We start from the raw sequence: 19,570 nt of genomic DNA, 5'->3' as shown, positions 1-19,570 counted from the left end.
CTGCAAATGTCCTGATGCACAAACAAGTAAAGGTTTATCTCGGCACACGTATCTGATGGGTGTGAGTATGCTTTCCAAACATGTTCTGTTTGGTATTTTAGGTAAGATTAGAGAAAAAAGTCAAGACCAGCTATATTTTTCTGTGACCTAGAGGGATGATTAGTGATCCGGCAATACCCCTATAAACTCCTGGTTATTGTTTTAACATGTGTACGTTAAAACAATAACCAGGAGCAGTTTTCCCACCATAGACCAACAGTAAATAAATAAAAGTCATTTTTCAAACATGGGGCTGATATTAAGGATTGGTCTGTATTTATTATAGGGGAACATTATTATTACAAACACTTTGTAAGCAAGTGTGACCCTGTGTGACCACAGACTGTGATAATATTCAACCTTGGAAAATGTGAAGGTCAACATCAGATCATAGATGCAGTGGTTTCACAGATATAAACTACCCACAAAATATGAACTTCTGCTCCTCAGCATTTTGGCTGCACATCACCTGCCTTCCAGAAACACCACAGCCCAACAAAGACACCTCCTCACTTCTTTAGACTTCTTTTACTGTAGCTTGCCCTGGTCTGTGATTTTCTGCTGCCTGTACCATCTCCGGCTTTAAATGGTTCTGCTGCATTGTTTCCAGAAAGGTCTAATCTGCATCACTTTAAATGTCAGCCACATTCAGCCAGGCCTGTGAAATGTCACCCTTTATTCTACAACTTTTATGAATTGCTTCATAAAAAAAGAGGTTGTACAAACTGTTCTAAACCAGTCACACAACCTTACAAAAAGGGGGTAAGAAATCTAAAGATGAACGATGATCATCGGGGCAAATGGGTTCAGGACATATGGGAGACGGTCGGCTTCCTCCTCCAGCCTCTCCACATCTTCCTCAGTTTTTTTGAGCTGTAAGACACTGTCTTCCACAAGCCTGGGTTTAGTAGCAAACAGAAAGCATGAATTGGCCTTTATTCAGCCACTACAACACCAACACAACCTGATTAAGCTTTTAGATTTAGTGAATATCTAAACATGTGAAAAATACTGTTTACTTACCAGCTGTAGCAATGCCTTTGATACTCTGTGTTATACTAGAGGATTTCACAATAGACGACACACCTGAGGAGGAACCAAAACATGCAATTGTGACACATTTACTATGTCATCACTTGGCAGAATGAATTTCATGATGGCGATGGGGAAGGGCCTGTTTAATCTACTAACAAGAACATTTCCACTAAATATAACATTTGGGATTTACTGTTCTCCATTTAATCCATCCACCACTCTCCATCTGGGCAATCATTTTTTCCCTTCCTGGCATATAAAGGTGGCTAACGAAACCTGTCTACTCCGTTTGTTAATATCTATGACATGTATTGATATGAGTGATGGGAATCTTAATGGCATGTTAGACACATATAAGCGACATTCATTAGGTCCTTTTGACAGAATATTTACAATATGCTGGTGGTTTACATTCCAACCATTTGTGGACGTATTCTACTTGTATTGTATGACCCACTGGCCAATTGTGTCCCAACCTTGTTGCACGACAGTTCCACAGTCTGGGTCCTGGGCCACCTGCAGCAGGATCTCCTCAACATCTCTGTTTTTTCCAGGAGGATCGACAAGCTTTGTGATTCTCTGCTGAAGGGTACGAGGCAACGCCATCAGCTGGATAAACTGGCCCTCAGGGCTTTTGTCTACCTGTAGGTGCATATAGCATAATAAATACAAGTTGACACTGACCATCAAATGTGTGACAGTTAAAACGTGCTGTATTCAGAGTGGTGTCTAGCCACGGCTTTACCCATAAATAACACACAACAGACAAAAGACAGCCCTAAGCTACTGCTCCCTACGACTTGCTAAACATGTTAAACTAGGATGGTGTGAAGCCAGAGGTGATGAGTATTTCTTCAGTATGACAGGGAGTGGAGGCAATTGTTATCAAAGGCTGATCACCGAGAAAAATACAGAGGTATGTGTACCGTATACAGAGTGTAAACACATATTTACACACGTACACTCACATTGTGCTAGAAGTATGTGAAGCAGGTAGTCACACCCGACAAAGACAGGAACACGCATCCTGTACAGCTTAAATCGCTTTCAGCTTGAAAATATTTTCACATGGGAAGGTGTGATTGTAGTAGTAGTAGAAGTACTGTGGTAGTAGTAGCAGTAGTCTACTGTACGTGTTTCTAAAATTATTTAATCATTCAAGACAATGGCCAGTTTTAGAAGTGTTGTCAGTGTGTGTATGCGTTTTTTTTACCTCTAGCTTTCCTTGCTGAGGTTTGTAGACTACTTGCGGGCAGTCCTGCAGGATGCTACTATACAGAATCCTAAAGTGCTCTGCGTTATCTTTGACGATATTAGCCACTTTGGATTTGTCCTCTCCAAACACCATCCTAAAGTCCCCTTCAATGGCACAGACAGCATGTTTCATCTTTAATGTAATATATTGGAAACATAAAAACATTTTTGTTGGTCAACTTCCTGTGTTTAATATCCCACGATTGCCTAAAAATTGGCCATTTATCAGAATATTACTTTGTTTCTATCCTAAATATATTTCCATGCACCTGCAAATAACACTCATGCTTTTTTTCATGTTGAATGCTTCAGTTACGGTTACCAGCAAAAGAAAGTCCTGCAATCTGCAGGAAAAGGTCTTCTTCAGAGAAACTCTCTGGCAGCATGAGGAACGAGGCGGTCACGGCACTCTTCAGGTTGGCCACCAAGGCTCCCTGGAGCTTTCCATTTTCCCCCTGCACCAGCATTTTCACCTGTGTAGAAATAAACATACAATATACAGGCACATCATCATGGAGACACACCCACAATGAATTCATATGACTTCATATTTGTGCACATGCAGTTTAGCAAAACCAGAAATGATTTCACTTTAACTTCTATACTGACTGGTTTGTGAAGGCGTCCAGCCACATACATGGTCTTCCAGTGCATCAGGTCATCAATGAGAGACTCTGTACTAATGACACCATATTTTATTATCTAAAAAAAAGAGGAAACGGTCACAACTTTATAAAACAGTAATATTATGGGCTCAGATGCCTGAAGATTGAATATCACAATATAAATGTAATATATATGAAGAAAATAAAACACATTACCCTCCCATCCACAGGCACCAGTGTGTTGTAATATATTGCAGCACCGTATTCATTTTGGATGGAGCTGATCTTTGTGGGCCCAAGCAGCTTCAGGATGGAGTAGTGTTTGCGATTCTGCAGCAGGTTCATTGTGTGCCACGTTACTGGGTCGTCCACCGCAAACACAAAGTCCAGCATGTTCTTCTGCATTAAAGATAACTCTTATTAGAAGCACAATTGCATTACCAGAACAGCATTTTAAAAGCTTAGCTTACTAATTCATTTTAGAAAAAAATGTATTTATGGATAAGCAATTCAGTTTTGTTCTGATGCACTCTATAAACTATTTTAATGTAAAATAATATGGGGCTAGTGATTTAACCTTACTTCCCATATGCATGTGCACTAGGTCTACAGCTCCTAAAACGTTGCAAAGTTTGCAAGCTTAATATACAAATTATAACCCGCAATGTCTAATAGTACAGTATAGTAGCATTTAGTTACATTACGCGTTCCGAGTTTTCCAACAGTGATCACAGGTGTTGTTTACCTCCATTTGACCTTGACTAGTCCCATGTTGCTTGAAAACGCCAGATCCATAGGCGAAAGCTAAACTGATATCCTGTGGAAACTGGGAGAGAATCCTTCTGTAAAGCACGCCGGTGTTGTGCAAGACTGGAAGAGTCATCTTAAACTACCCAAAGTGAGTCCCAGCAACGGCACGAGTCGTTTTATTTGTGCGATAACGGCCCGTGTAAAGTGTAAAAAGACGTCTCTGGTTTATTAATGAATAGGTGCATTTCAGGCTGAAGACTCGGTGCCGCTAAACGCGACCACAACAAATGGATAACACGAAAATAACCAGTTGAACCATTTCAATACAATCAATACGACAGCTCCGGTCCGCGCTTGACAGTCGATTAAAATAAGCGTCACACATTACGTAGAGTTGTGGGGGCTGATGGGAAATTGAGTTCGAGGTGTAAGGTAAGCTACCTGCGTCGTTAAATTAGCTTAAATATTGGTTACTGTATGAATTTCAAAATAAAGCGATGGGACAAATGTATTAAATGTTAGTTTGGCAATAGAACACAATATTTTACAGGTCAAATGGTTAAAATAAACCTGTACATTTCTAAATGTAGTCAGCAGAGGGCGGTTTCCTACCAAGTTTAGCTAGGTGTCTATGAGGTCATGCTAATATGTGCGTCATTATCTGCTTTTATGCAGTGTAAGGTTAACACAAAGCGTTTCTTTTTAATCTATTTATAACATTTATAACACAACACATTCACTAATAGTAGATTAAACTATTAATGCTGGAGATTTTGTGTTATGAAAAATTATAAAAGTAATTTTAAATGTATGAAACAGTATTAAAGTGAGAACAGACTTGTCATCTGTTTAATTACATATTGTTCCAGACTTTTACAATCTACAACAAATTATGGGCTTGAACTTATGAACAACCCCTAAAAGTAGAGACACATCCATCAGTGTTTAGCATCTTAACCATTCATAATCAGAGTCCAGTGTGTGAAGTGAATTAAGGGTAATATTTGTGTTAAAAATGAGAGGAGTCAAAAAGACTGTGGGCATCATCAGTCTTTACCTGAGCATCAGGTCTCTGGGCCCATTGCTCATTTCTAGCTGCATGAATTACAACGGGCCGTAGATTCATGACACTTAGCAATAAGTCTGCAGCTCATTATGGGCCTGTCAAATGTGAGCCAAATATTATGCTCCTAGAATGTGCCTGCGGCCATCTTTTTAGCCAGATGAATATTGATAAGGCCAATGAATGCTAACAAGCTCACTCGCCGTGTTAAAGTGCCTAGTTACTGCAGACGGTGAAGCACCAGCAGGACAGAGGATGTATGTTTTACAATATCCTGAAATGTTAAATTACCATTCACTGTGTGCATCATTGTAAATCCATTCTGCTATTCTCCAGCCTTTCCTTCTCCTTAGAACTACTATAACTGTATCTTATGCACTACAAATATGTAATCATTTATATAACTAATCATTTATTCATAATTTAAGAGCACACAAGAAGCTACTGAAACAAAAAGAACAGAAAAAAATGGTTTGTTAGCAAATATTTAGATTGTATAAACACAGTAACAGTTATCTGGAGTCTGTTTTGGGCTCCTAACAAATCTAAGTTCAATATTTATTCCTCTTGTTGCTTTGGTTTCCATCAGCTCCTGAGGGAAATCTCCGGCTCCTTAGCTGCTCACTATGTTCCCCTCTGCTCATTTTGTGATCTGTTAGCTGCTGGTTAGGTGGTGTAGAGGGGAGAAGAGGGAGTCTAGATCGATTAGAGTAGTGAGACTGAAGTTGTGCGCCTTGAAGCCAAAACAATACCCCAAAGGCTATAAACCCCTCCACAGAAAGACAGAAAAATATTTATTCCTCATTTTGTCATCTGTCATATTTTATCTGACAGATTTGGTAGAAAACACAGTTATGGTGCAGGATTCATCTTTTTGTTTTCCTGGTCATCTGCTTATTGCTGCGATACTGTTATGTGAGTTTGTCTCTCAGGAGACGGCAACAAGGCAGAGAGGAAGAGAGCTTTGTAAATATACGCAGACATTCACTGTGAGAATTCTCCCATCACACCTCCATCTTCTCTCAGTGTTTGTGTGGGCCAGTGTGAAAGCCTCTGAAATGATTGAAAGTAAAGTAAAGTCTGCAGTTGTAAGTTTTTTTGCTCGGCGCAAGTAATTAAGTCAGTCAGTGTTTGTGGTGATTGCGCATTGATTTTTTTAGTTTGAAGTGATTTGAACAATTTTTCTATTTTGGACCGTAGACTTGTGTAAAATTGAATTTGAGTGATCAGCCCAGAAACAATTAATTCATGTGTCAACAGCTTCAGTAGGTACAGCCAGGCAAAGATCTAGCTTGCTTTTCATGGTCCCTTAGGAGTGTCTGCAGCTTTTGATGGTGTATATAAATAAAATACAATAAAATAAAGAACTAAAAGAATGGCAGAAATATTCTCAGGTACCTCATATCAGTACATCAGACATAACCCACAATATGTCAGGGAAAAGAAGCACCTCGTCCACAGACACACATCCACTTACTTGGAGAGTCTTTTCAGCTTTTGCACGCCTGTTGCCATGGAGATTCCCATTGCTGCCTGTGCTTAGTGGTGAAACATCAAAAAGAAAGTCCACCAGTAAACACACATATATAGTTGTGTGGATGCACAGCTGCTCCAGAGCCCTTCGAGAACAGGGAAAGAGAGGCAGTGACTTTTATCTTGCTTCACAGAATGGACAAACTTAATAATATACACAGTAACTTTACCGAAACTGACTGTGTTGCTACCAGTTCTTTATATATAATATCTCAGGTGCTTAAACGGCTTTGTACATTAAGATTTAGGTAGGTAAACAGTGTACGCTTCAGTCAAAGAGGTAATGTAGCCGTCACATCAAAGAACTTAATAAAAAATGCCATAAAATCAATACATGGTTCCAGGCTCAACTGTTCCAAGTACATAGTTCATTAGTTGTTTATAGCTCATCCACATTCTCTCTCTATTTCCCTATAGTAACAAAAATATGTAGTCTACAGTCTACATATATAAAATAATAAATTTAAATTTTTCTCAAAAAGCTCAAGAAATTATTATAGCTGTTTGTGGCTGTGACCACTGAGAGTTAAACAGTTGAGATGCTAATCATAAATAGTCTTTAGCTATTATTCGGTACACTGACTGAACACGACACAGTCATTGTTGGTTCATTTATGTTTTTGCATTTCATAATTTTGAAAAGTACTGTCCGTTGTGGCATCAAAGCATTGTTGTACATCTTGTTCCTGCTCAGTGTTTCACTGTTCTTGAGCTGCGACAGCACTGCTCTCCTCCGGGCTTTATTGTATCCGCTGTAGTCACCTGCTGTTCTGCTACTTCTGCTGCTCATCCAGGGTTCAGTTGCTTCAAGGTCTCAAAAACTTCGCTGGGGCAGTGTCATTAGTGACACTCCCCAGTCCGTTCCACGCGGCCTGACTGATTGAAGTGCATTATAATCCGTGGTGATATTATCAGATATTTGGCTCAGTTTTTCTTTGTCATTAAGAGAGACGATCAGTGTTTTGAATTTGTGTTGCTTTTATTGTTGCGCTTTCCGAGCCAACTTGTTCTGCTTGTTGCCATGGCAGTTTTGAGTCTCGAATCTCATGTTGTGCCTAAAAGATACAGTTGTATTTAAAAAATATCAGCATCCCCTTTAGTTTTGGTTTTAGTGTGTGGATGTGTGTTGTGCACACGAGTAAACGGTGTTTTGGGGGCTTTGCTTCTCCCAGCACAGTTGTGCGTGGGCGTTTTAATCTCATAGCTCCATCCATCCACACAGCGCTGTTAGAGTTCATTCAGGGAGCGAGCTTTTCTAAATCTGCACTGTTCTCTGAAGCGTGGACATTTAGCTTGTTTTTGTAATCTGTAATAGTATCAAAGCTGATTTCCAATGCAACAAGCACTCTGAATGATTTTTTGTTTTTAGTATTTGCCATTTTAAGACACAGAACTAGGTGATATCGCAGCCTTAAAACAACCCTGTTTCTTCTTTGATTCTGACCTCATCACATGACTCTAATCTTTCATTTATTCAGTTTTTATTCTCCAGCAGTAACGGTTGGCTCTATTGTATCTAGTAATTAAAAATGCATTAAAATCTGAGTTGAGTGAAAATTGAGTTGAATAATTTATTAAAATATTAGAATTTTCAATTACAAGGACGTGCTGCTGAGGGTGGGGCATGTATTACACCCTGTCAGGAGCATCTACTGCCGAGTCCAGATGTGCAAAGAGTCCAAGTGTTGTGATTTTTCATGGATTATCTAAATTAAGCCAGTGAAACCACAGGAGGTTTGACCCTTATATCCACTCACACATATTCAGATATTTTTAGAAAATCCCTCAAAGCAGCATTTTCCAGGCCTGAGCACACAATACACACAAATGAATGCATTTAATTACTGAATGAATCTTTGACGCAGTTGTGAAACCTTGACTTCCTGTGTGCATGCATACTGACTGATGGCAGTCGTACTTAGGGCAGAGGACTAAATCAATGTTTCTGAATGTTTTATATGTCAGCTTCTGTGCTTATATGTTAGTGTTGCTGCGTGAAGACACTCCTGCGTTTGTGTAGTACGTCAGTGTTGACAGATGAGTGATGCTCCTGGCGTCGTGGATGGACCTGCAATGTTTGCTCATCCTTATTGTGTTCCCTTCATCGCAGCAGCACATGGCAGATCATATCTCCTCTCGTAGCTGCACCATGCCATATCTGAAAACAGAAACCCAGGAGGAGACATAATCCTTTCGCAGCCTGTATTTTATTTCAAAATAGACGAGGGTTGAACCAAACTATTAATGCTTTGACTGTACTTGAGTGTGTGCTTGGGAGAGGCAGCACAACAAGATGGAGATGAAAAGGCTCATGCAGGCTAGACGTTACAGCTTAATCCCTACGTTACAGCGGTGTTTCACTGTGACTCTCTAGCCTGCATGATTAGATGCACACACACATTATATAATAGCTTTTTGAGAATGTGCTGTGTGTGTGTGTGTGTGTGTGTGTGTGTGTGTGTGTGTGTGTGTGTGTGTGTGTGTGTGTGTGTGTGTGTGTGTGTGTGTGTGTGTGTGTCATGAAACATGTAGGGCAGGATGAGCTTAGAATGTCGCTACAGTTCACACTGCAGCCCTGTGACTCACTCCAGCTCGCTTCTGGTTGACTAAACAGAGCCCTCTTGTTACTGGGTTTGAGTCATCGTGACTTATTCTGCATTAGTTACCAAAATACATTCATTATTTAGATGGTTGAACACAGTCAGTAATTTTTTGTTTTAATTCACTGTACAAATATACTGTATAAAATAACCACTATTATATTTTGTGACTGTTTGACTTAAAGAGAGAGCATCTTATATGAGAAAGAAAACGTTTGTCCACACATCTTTTAGTCATTAGCATATTTTCTGTTACAGTGCACATAACACAAATGTTTGGCTGCACTGTAGCATTGATGGGGCATGATTTGCAGTTTAATGTCTATTCAACTACATATGAATGAAAAAAAACACTGTGGTGCTTTAAAGCTTTAGAGATCCACTGTATAGGTTCTATCTGTTGGACTGAGAATTGCAACAATCACCTGTGTAAAATTAGAATGATGAGATGAGTGCCGCTCAAAAGCAACATTTCACTGGAATAAAGGTCAAGGAATTGATTTGCATCAGTTTAGATCAGCTCAAACCAAATCGGCTGAAAATAAACACTGAGTGTCCAGAAATGATGTTGAATGAGAAGTCACATGCGATGACTCATAATTAGTCAAACTGCTCTCCATACTTTAAGCAATAATTGCCCACCGAGGAGAAGAGAGCCTCTGTTCTGCCTTTTTCTCTACACTATGTTCCCCTCGTTGTGGTTCAGATGTAGGATTTTCTTTCCCTCCTTGTATAATCGACTTTCTCCGTTTTTGTCGTGTCATCCCCTGGCTGCTTTTTGAAGTAAAGCTGCTGCCCGGCTCGCTGCTGACGGCGTTTAGGAATCGTGCTCTTCGTGTGCCCTAGAACAGGGATTGTATAATGAAGCCGGGGATGAAGAGGAGACGTTTGTTTAGGAAGAGGAGGTGAAAGGCTTGAAAGCAAATATTCTATTCGGTGCAGAAAAGGAACAGCATCTATAACACCAGTATATACATGCATTTTAGTGTGTGTCTTTTCCTGTTATCGTATTGCGACATGCATCCTTAACCATAATATATTCATATCACTACAGGGTATCCTCATGTTTGGTCAGTGGCACCATTACTTCTATCCAGTTCAGTATATGGATGCTGCATGTCTTCTCAATTCTGCCTCACTGTAATGGTTTAAATTGGACATTTTTGCAATTTAAGCTGATTTCACTAACAAATTGGCAGAAGCACCGACTAGGAGGATGTATCCATTAGAAAATTGTCATCACTATAACACACTATCACATACACAACAGGCAGAATGCAGGGTATACAGGCTTAAAAGAGGGTAAAAAATGGACGTATGGAGAAGGAGGTGGGCCTTGCAGAGTAGGGTGGATGCCATTTCCATCTGTGAACTCCACCTTATGCACGCTCACAGGAAACCCCTTCCTCCGACTGCACACGGCACGCAGCGCTACAAGGCTGCAGCACGACACACAAACGTAGCTTATGATGTAGGAGGATGATGACAGGCGCGGGGAGGAGGCGAGGGGGAGGAGGAGGTGGGGTGTGTGCACAGCCAGTGAGCGTGCTCGGGGAGAGTGAGCGAGCGAGAGAGAGAGAGAGAGAGAGCGAGAAAGAAAAGGGCAGAGGGAGCGGGAGCGAGTGAAAGGGTGAGATAAGCAGGGAGAGCAGCATCTCTTCGGGCGCATTCAGCTTGCTGCAGCTCAGGAGGCAGGAAGGACAGGCAGAGTAGAGGGGCGAGCACCAGCACCTCACCGCAGGGGGCGACACCACACCTCTCTCACGCAGACACACACGCTCACGCGTCACCCACGGACATTCGTGAGGAGGCGTTGAGGCTCAGGAGGAACGCCACATACATGCGTGCTGTTATGCTGGCTTAGCTGCGCTTTGGAGAGCTGTCTCTTGAAGACTGGACCAGAGCCGTGACCATCGCTTCATCCATCCTCTCCTTCTGCCCTGCTTTCCATTTGTCCAACGCAGAAGCAGCTCTCCGTCAACCATCCTTCAGCCATTGGGAGTGATTGCCATCCATCTGCCCTCTGATCAGTCTCTTCGCTCTGCCTTCACTTCATTCAGCCAAGCTACCAGGAGCCACATTTAGAGGGCAACCAGCTGACCCACTCACAAGAACCTGACCTTTCCGACGCAATCATGAACTTCCTCCGACGCCGCCTCTCTGACAGCAGCTTCATGTCCAACCTGCCCAATGGCTACATGACAGATCTCCAGAGGCCTGACCCACCCGCACCTCCTCCACCCAGCGCCACCTCCCCTTCCCAGCAAAGTGCGGCCCCTGCCATGGCGCCCGCCCAGTCCCCGACCAAAGCTCCAGCACCGTCCCAGGCTCCTGCAAACGTCCCTGCGTCCCAGGAGCGCCGCTCGTCCCAGCAGGCTCAACAGCCCCAACAGGCCCAGTCCTCCTCCTCCGGAGGGTCCTCTGGTTTCTTCAGCTCCTTCAGCTCCATAACCAACGTGGTCAAACAGACAGCCGCGTCCGCCGCCGGGTTTGTGGAGCAATCTGCTCCATCTCCTTCCCTCTCCAAGAAGTTCAAGATCCTGTTGGTCATTGATGAGCCCCAGCATGAGTGGTAAGTGCTTCTGATTGGTTGAGTGTTGCCCAGTTGACTCTGACGGGTGGTTGGTGCGAGCAGTATCTTACTGAGTGCCGCTGAATGACATTTAAATATTTGGTTAACCCCATTAAAAACAGGCTCTCTATTTCCAAGTGTTTGGGATGCTGATATGATTGGGATTAGACATGAAAGTGTTTGGTCCATAGTCTGCCAGAAAAAAACATGAGACTGAATATCATGTTCTTTCTGCCAGATTCCAAACCACCTAATTTGAAAAAGTGTGGGTGTAATGTTGACTGTCCTTCATATGAAATGAGATGTTGATTAATTTGTAGAGCCCACATAAGATCCAAATAACTCATTTTGAAGAAATACACATGATTCTGGATTGATGGATTTTTGTCTTTCACTGTCGTTCATGTGTACAAATACCTTCTCTCCTCGATAGAGCTCCTCTAATCCAATCACACCGAACAGCCTTTCTTTCTTTACGCATTCTACAGAGTCACAAACACCACCGCTCTGTCACCTGTCTCTTGAGCCGTTTATACGCGTCTCTGAGTGTTTGTGTATGCAAATGTGTGTGTGATTATTAGCAGCTATGAGTAAGTGCTTCCCTCCTTTGACAGCAGGCGTCGGCTAACAGGACATTATGCTCATCTTATGACCCCATAAATCATTCATAGTTCGTACAGTATAAAAACACACAGCTCTAAATAAAACATCTTTCTAGTTGACAAGTGCGGCCGTGGTTCTGTGATAAAGTTCCCCTCGTCGTTTTCTGTCCCCGCAAATTTCCATTTTGCCTTAGAGGTGTGTTGATGGTGGATTTCCCGGCCATTCATTGATGTCATTATCTAGGTGTAGTTTTATCTTGTCAGCCTTGTATTGGATGGGCTTGAGACACATCTGTGACCTTTTCATTTAATGGCTGCTGTGAAGTGTCCTGCGTAAAACATAATCTAGTATCCCACAGAATGTTCACGGTTTCAGATGAAAACAGAGTTAAACGGTAGAAAGCAGAGCAGAACAAGTGAGTGAGTGGAACTTGAGTTGAGGATTAGGCCATGTCCAAGGTCAAAAATGATCTTTAAGCCAAAGTTATAAATACATATTTATCACATATCACATATATTCAGGATGGAATAACAAAAAAATAAACCATTAATCAAGAGGAGTATATATTTTTATTATATACTCCCCTTGTAAAAGCAAAACTATTACAATACGACATTCAGCCTAATACATGCTGCTGGGCAAGTCACACACACACACACAAAATAAATAAATAGACAAATATTTCTTTTCTGTAAATATTATTACAGTTCTAATGGTAGATTTGAATATTAATGCTTGTATAGTCAGTAGAAGTCAGTTAACGGTCTGCATATGATGTGCTACAGTACTAAACTGGCTTTTATTGGTATTTTGGTACAAAACAAAAAAAAATTCCTTGAAAGTCTAATGTACAGTATAGAATTTCAATGCCATGATATTAACTATATGTGTAGTGATAATATGTGATATCTACCATTGATTATGTAATACCAAAGCAACAGATCTGGGAAACTGACTAAATGTTTTTCACTGCTTTTTGCATTGACTTTTTGCATTGATTTATTTTCAATGCCATCAATACAGGACTGTCTCTGTGTTCTGCATGTGTGAATCCTTCATGAATATGCATGTGTAGGTTCCTTCACAGTCACTGTATTGACTCAATCTGATTTTGCAGCTCTACATTATGGTAACGGCCATTTATGTTTAAGTGTCTTATGATTTTGATTATGGCTGCAGTCTATGATGTATCGATGCCAGCATAAGCAACACTGGAGTCTGCATTCAGGAAAAGACACGCGTTTGGGCCCTGTAACACAAATAAAAGCTAGTTTCAAGAAAAGGTCAATGTATATGATGCCACGAAAGTAATACAATTTAATATTTATCATACTGTATGCATTGCAACTTTGAGGTATTATTTTCATTTTCCCATTTAGATTGCAAACAATCTTTCATTCAAAGAGTTTGACATAAATATTAATGTGTATTCTCTGGCGGAATGCTTACAGACAGCGCTTCCTTTAAAGTATCTGTGCCGGAGAGGCATTCCACTAAATGTTATTGATTCTACATTCCACAATAAATGCTCTCGCCAATATAACATGGAAAACAGAACATCACCCTGTAAACTGCTCGTCTGTAACGGTTGACATCAGAACTTCAGTGTCCCCATTTGTCTCCGCTTTCTCACTGATTCCTGTATCATAATGAATCCTTCAACTTTTGTGCATGTTTGATTTATGTGTGAAGTGTAGGACGCCATAAATGAGAGGGATATTAGAGATATTGTCCTAATTGTAATTAGTTCTTCAGTCACAAAATTACATCCACTTCTTTAGTTCAGCGAAGATACTCCGTCTCCTTGTAGACTGGAAAGGTTGGCCAAGAATGTTTTTTTTTTGGTAGGGAGAAACTTCGCTAATCACCACAAATTCATCCTGAAGGTTTCGTTTTGCGTCTTACCTGCCCTGAATAGGCTCATTAGGGGGACAAAGGAAAGGGTGCTAGGGGATGGTAAATAAACGTTTGTGAAGGTTCTCATGAATCCAGGTCACGTTTACCCCTGAGGTTTTGTTGAGGGGCAACTGGACTGGCTTTTCCTTTTGTTGAAGATGTTTATCCAGAAGCCTTCTTCGGTTCTGACTGACAGCAGGTTTATACACCTTGTGCATCGTCCTTTCCAAATGGTGGTTAGTGGATGTATTACAGCCCCCGCTGTCCTCATTGAGCGTCGTTAACTGTGGTTGGCCTTTGAAGTGGTCCTGATTTATCTGGCATCAGATGAAAGGGCATCTGATAAACAGAACATAGCTTGTGTTTATGGTCTTGGTCTCTGTATATCTAAGTCTTCCTGGACCCCTCCTACAAATCTTCTTCTCTACATTACTGTCCCCTAAGGACTCTGTGGACTGACCTCTTGTGAGTTCATTGATGCTGTCTGTCTGTTAAAGTCCAAACTGGGGTATCAGCGGACCTTATTACTTATTATTGTAGGTGTTTTCAGCCACACCTTTCCTAGCTTCTGTGGAGGCGGGGTTGTTTTCTGCTCTGCGGTTCTAGTGGGTGATAAGGGTCTAACAACAGATAGTTTTCGATTCCTTGTCTGCCATCAGTCCCTCTAATGACTGCGCAGTCCAGGAAATCCAGCCTGTCATCCTTGGTGTCTTTCCTGGACAGCTTGATGTTAGTGTTCACTGCAATTATGTGGTTTGTGGTGGTACATTTGGTTGTCTTCCACATATCTGAACTAGTAGAGTGATGTCATCCCCAGAAGCTTTCATCTCCACTTCTCTCATGAATATTAGCTGGCAACAATGGATAATGCTGAGGCTCCCTGTCTCTAGCCACCTCTGTACGTGTATCAAGTGGTGTTTGGACACATGTCTGGAGTCTTGAAAGCGAACTTGTGTTGGTCTCTATCTCCGGCTAGTGGTGTCGACGGTCCGGCAAGATGTTGTTGTAATTAACTAAGTTCTGGTCTGTACTATACTTTCGCCCAGGCATTTGTGACCATTTCATTCCAGAGCTGTCCTGACTGTTGAGGTTGGGATGTTCCAATCTAACATGAGATGTTGATTCTACAACATACTCATCACCTGGAAAATGAGAGTACCTGAAAACGTCTCACCTCTGAGACTCAAACAAGATCTTTGAAGAAACATATGCTGATAGTTCTAGATAGATTATACTTCCATTTGCTACATGTCTTTGCAATTTTGCTTTTAACTGAAATCAAACTTGTGTTTTATTAATAATATAATAATTAAAATGTGCATTTTGCACAAAATAGAAACTAAAGAAAGCCAGACACGCTAATTGAAATAAATTAGCGCTGGTGTCTCTCTTCATACGGTGGCTGCCACTTGCGTAAGCAGCCACGAGTATCATGAGTCTGCATGTGATTCTCCAGGCTGTCAGGTATCGACTGTGCTGATATGATGACTCTTTCTGACTGTGCAACAAAAAGAGGGCACAGTGGGAGTTCGGCAATAAAGCTGCATGATGAAAGAGTGGTTGTATTTTCAGAGTATTCATGATACGAGCGTGTGTGTGTGTGAGTTGGACTAGCTTCGTGTAGCCATTATGTAAGGGAGTCGAGGCTGTTAAAGATGGATGGGAGAAGAGACAGTGTCCTCTAGGGCCTTTCAAGGTGATATCAGCACGGAGGGGAGCATTAAGGAAGAGGGACAAGAGAAGATCAGACAATCTCCTGTTATCACTTCCTCTAAATGTTCACACAATGCACTTGGCTGTTTTTCTCAGCCTCCCCCCATGTGTTGTTTTACATTTCATTCCTCCTTCCGCCTATTTTGCCCTTTTCCACAACAGTTTCTTCATGTGTAGTTGCAGACAAAGCGCTCCAGGTTTATGATGTGATGAAGTAATGAGAAGAGACATGGTGATTCAGCAGTTTCAGCCCAAAGGCCACATCTGCTCTCTTTCCTTTTCTCTTTATACATCTGCATCCGTTCCTTTTTTCACTCTCCTTTCATCGCTACGTATCTATTAAGTGTGTGCTCTGCCTGAAGACCAGTGAGTGTATTTACCACCTACACTATATTGAACGAGTGCCCATCAGAGGACATTGCTTCAGACTCTTGACTTTGTTAATGTGACTCATAGGGAAGACTTGGTTTGACTGCAGGTTGATGCACAGATCTGCAGCAAAGAGCAGCGCTGTCACCAAATGCCTTGGAGATCAAGTTTGGGTTTTAACTGCAGCGGTGGTGGAATGAGAGCAGGTAGGGAGTTTGAGTCTAATGTATCTGCTTCAACATCTCACATAGACACGACACCTGATTTCTCAGCGTCTCATCTCTCAGCTTGCTTTGGGAATCAAGTAGTTCAGTGTTAAAGGGTATTTTAAAAAAACATATCTGTACAGTGCAGAGCAGGACACGCTTGTGTTTGCTTCTGGGTGCACTTCATGGCAGTGACAAGGAATTATGAGTTATTACTGTTTTCAGCTACAGGTTGCATTTATGAGCTAAAACCTGGCCCCATAACAGCTGCTGGCAATGTCATGTTGATTTTATGGGAGACTCTAGTTCTGACCTTGTGATGTCTAGCACCTCTTAGCTACTGTCACACGAGTCCAACAGCATTCAGAGCCTCATGGATTATGCTCAAACCTCTTCAGGGTTAGATTTCTCACCTTGCATCTTACAGTTTGACTGTTTGACTGGAGGTCTTATAGTTCTTGTTCCGACCACTTCTTCTGCAGTGCGTAGATTCACATAGTGTAATAGCAATTTTCATCTTAGTAATTTGGTGGTTGGTTTTATTTGGACATGATTAAATTTTTCTACAATGCTTGTAAGGAGTGCTGAAATAAACAGATGGTTGGTGTTTGCACCCTGGGGACCAGACTATCAGTAAACATATTAGATGTTAAGACCAACTGGCTAATAACCAGAATTATCTATGATTTGTGAAATTAAGATGGCCCATTACAGTTGTGTCTAGAAGTGCAGCTAGCCTTTTAGCTAATCAAAAATGAGAAAAACTATTTCTCCTCTGTGTCCGTATATATATTCTGTGTTCTCTTTATTTTGCATGACTTTGTGTTTTTTCACACGGGCAGACATTTTGCAAAGACAGTTTGATAAGCGCAGCACTTACTGGCTGCACGGTCTCCATAAATTTACACCTCAATAGGCCGTAAAGCTCCAAGAGACAAACAGCTTGAAAGGTTTTGTTCCCCCCAAAAATACAATTAAATAAATAAACTGTCCAAGAGGAAGTGGTTGCACCAGAACATGCATCTCTCTCTAAAAATAGCTTTCCACAGTGTATTCCTGTTCTGTGTCTGGTACAGAGGAAGGAGCTGTCTGATCTTGATTGCTAATGTCACCTTTCCAGGGTCAAACATGGAGTTGATAAAACATAGAATTCTTCAAAAGTATCATACAAGGAAATACATCTTGTTCACCATTAAACACATGTGAATAGTAACTGATGTGTGTTGAGGCAGAGATAAACCTGTTATTATGCATGAGGCAGGTAGTTACTTACCATGAGCGGGCCCATAAACGAGGGCGATCAGCGTCACAACCTCCTGGTGAAATGGTCCGCTGTTGCCATGGCAACGGGTAATCCTGTTCAGTGATCTCGGTGAAAATGTTTTCAAAAAAACTGTGCCGTGCGATATCACAACAAGTAACTGTTCACAGTTTATGTTACGTTTGTTATGCCTGAGTTTTACAGATAAGTAGTAGAATAAGTGAGAGATTCCACATATTTCTAGTGACATATTTTCTAGAGTATGTATGTTTATGTTTAAACCTTTATTTCAAACAAAAAGCATAAAGAAAGCATTCATAGTGTTTTAACCGAGTTGTAATTTTTTACAGTATAAGCAGTTTCGCATGTTGATGCCTGTGAAAGTTGGAACAGACTTTGGTGGATACTCATTGTCTCAGAAACAGAGACAATGAGTATCCACCAAAGTCAGAGTGTGGCTCATCACTTATTAGTTTTAGCTTTAATGCAAGATTGCAAACAGTCTATATGAGGGTAAAATATCACCTAAGCACTGTATTAAAAATGTAGCTGCTGGTAAGCCATTTGCTCCAAACAGATAGACATCCTGTTTGGTGACTATTATTGAAAACTATGTATATATATAACAATATTGTCACACTGATATCTAATTATGGAGGTGTTAATGTGACTCCATCTTAGAAACAGCAGCTACTCAGACGTTTTTCATTGATTTAGGTCTGTGTTGACACTCACGCTTGTTGTTGATCTAGCTGCTAGTGAGTCATCCCAGGACCTTGACCTGTTTGCTCCACTCCCCTGACCTCTAGCTCATCTAGACCCATGGTTTGGGAGGTTGTAAGTCAGTGTATTGGTAGCGTGACTCATTAGTTGCTCTGCAGTGATTTGTTTTCTAATATTTTCTAAACTGCTAGTTTTTTTCCTCTCCTGCTTTGCAGTGACTTTGTTTTCTTAGTTCATACTGGATTTATCAATAGTAAATACTGGTTATTTGTAATTCGACTATTAGTTCCAATTTTGTGCAGAGCTTTGTGTTTTGTAGTTTTCCTTATTCGAGAACATTATATTTCCAACTCTTGCTGTGATTTCTCCTTCTGTACTTATTAAATCCCCAAGTAGACCTCTCTCCTGCATATTCTTGCTCTTGCATCTAACCTGTTGGCTTTGACAAATTCTGCTGTCCTAGTTTCCATGGAGATTTACTAACAAGATTTATTTCCATTCTTTAGGCTGACAGACAATATGTGTTGTATTTTTGTGGTTACGACCAAGTTGCAGGCTATTAAAAGTATTCATAGCACTAAACATTTTCCAAAGCCCTCAGTGACATCAGTGCTTGGTTGTTCTCTGTATTAGGATAGGATATATTTAGTCTTTTTAATTACATGCTCAGATTCCTTCTATAATTTCTAATCATATAGTTAACACTATGTACAATTACATGTAACTTGGATTTATGGGTGCCTGCTGAGAAGTGCCACAACTCACCAATATACAGTAACTAATATGAAGGTGATGTGACAGTAAGAACAGAATATTATAGCTCACAATAGGGGACTAGACAGATGCTCTGAAACGTACCTCTTAAGAGCAAATCTGCTCCTATGAAGGGTTCTTTTGCAAGGCCTAATGTTGCATTTGTCTTGCAGCTTATGCCATTAGGTTATACTGTAATTGTCCTGAAAGTACATATAATTCGATTTTGTGCAGTGCAATGCAATAAGCAGACTGGGCGAGGGTTTTTCCCCTGAGCTAGCTCTGTACAGATCTTTGGGAAAGGAGCACCTTCCTGATGGCATATATGTCTGCTGCATGATTAAATAAGGGCTGTGGGCTTCCCAGAGTAATTCTGAGGTTCTCTGGGTTCCCTCTAGCAGAATTAAATGGAGCATCGTATGTGCGTTTTGTCTGTGAGTTGTGAGAATAGGACGTTCAGCGTGCCTTTGTTTGTTCTCTGCCGAGCCTAGGTCGATGTAAAACACTGTTAGTTTTGGAGTCAGCAGGGAATCAGCAGTATCTGTCAGACAGAGGAAGAAGAGTAAGAAGAGGGAGGAAAATGGGGAGAAGAGGA

At 41.1% G+C, this 19,570-nt stretch overlaps 2 protein-coding genes across 2 annotated transcripts in view; one reads left to right on the top strand and one right to left on the bottom strand.

Annotated features, from left to right (window-relative positions):
- Nucleotides 1-293: 293 nt before the first annotated feature.
- Nucleotides 294-4,057, bottom strand: tamm41 (TAM41 mitochondrial translocator assembly and maintenance homolog). The gene is made up of 8 exons (XM_029152077.3): nt 3,679-4,057; nt 3,150-3,332; nt 2,938-3,030; nt 2,651-2,801; nt 2,288-2,433; nt 1,551-1,716; nt 1,063-1,125; nt 294-937 (listed from the first exon to the last, which is right to left on the bottom strand). The coding sequence occupies exons 1-8, from the start codon at nt 3,814-3,816 to the stop codon at nt 846-848; spliced, it is 1,032 nt and encodes a 343-aa protein (XP_029007910.1). The 5' UTR covers nt 3,817-4,057; the 3' UTR covers nt 294-845.
- Nucleotides 4,058-10,453: 6,396 nt separating this feature from the next.
- syn2b (synapsin IIb) overlaps nt 10,454-19,570 on the top strand; it is a 44,400-nt gene continuing 35,283 nt past the window's right edge. Inside the window, exon 1 of the mRNA XM_029151587.3 lies at nt 10,454-11,451. Coding sequence (XP_029007420.1) covers nt 11,015-11,451 — 437 coding nt within the window. The 5' untranslated portion in view covers nt 10,454-11,014. The remainder of the gene's footprint in view (nt 11,452-19,570) is intronic.

Source organism: Betta splendens, chromosome 5, assembly GCF_900634795.4.
Source record: "Betta splendens chromosome 5, fBetSpl5.4, whole genome shotgun sequence".
In the NCBI taxonomy this organism is placed as follows: Eukaryota; Metazoa; Chordata; class Actinopteri; order Anabantiformes; family Osphronemidae; genus Betta; species Betta splendens.
This window is presented reverse-complemented; position numbering and strand designations above follow the sequence as displayed.

Coding starts and splice junctions, on each gene's coding strand:
- tamm41 (XM_029152077.3), bottom strand. CDS start 3,816: ATGACTCTTCCAGTCTTGCACAACACCGGCGTGCTTTACAGAAGGATT. Junction 3,333..3,678: donor CTAGTCAAGGTCAAATGGAG/GTAAACAACACC, acceptor TCTTTAATGCAG/AAGAACATGCTGGACTTTGT. Junction 2,802..2,937: donor CTGGACGCCTTCACAAACCA/GTCAGTATAGAA, acceptor ATTTCTACACAG/GTGAAAATGCTGGTGCAGGG.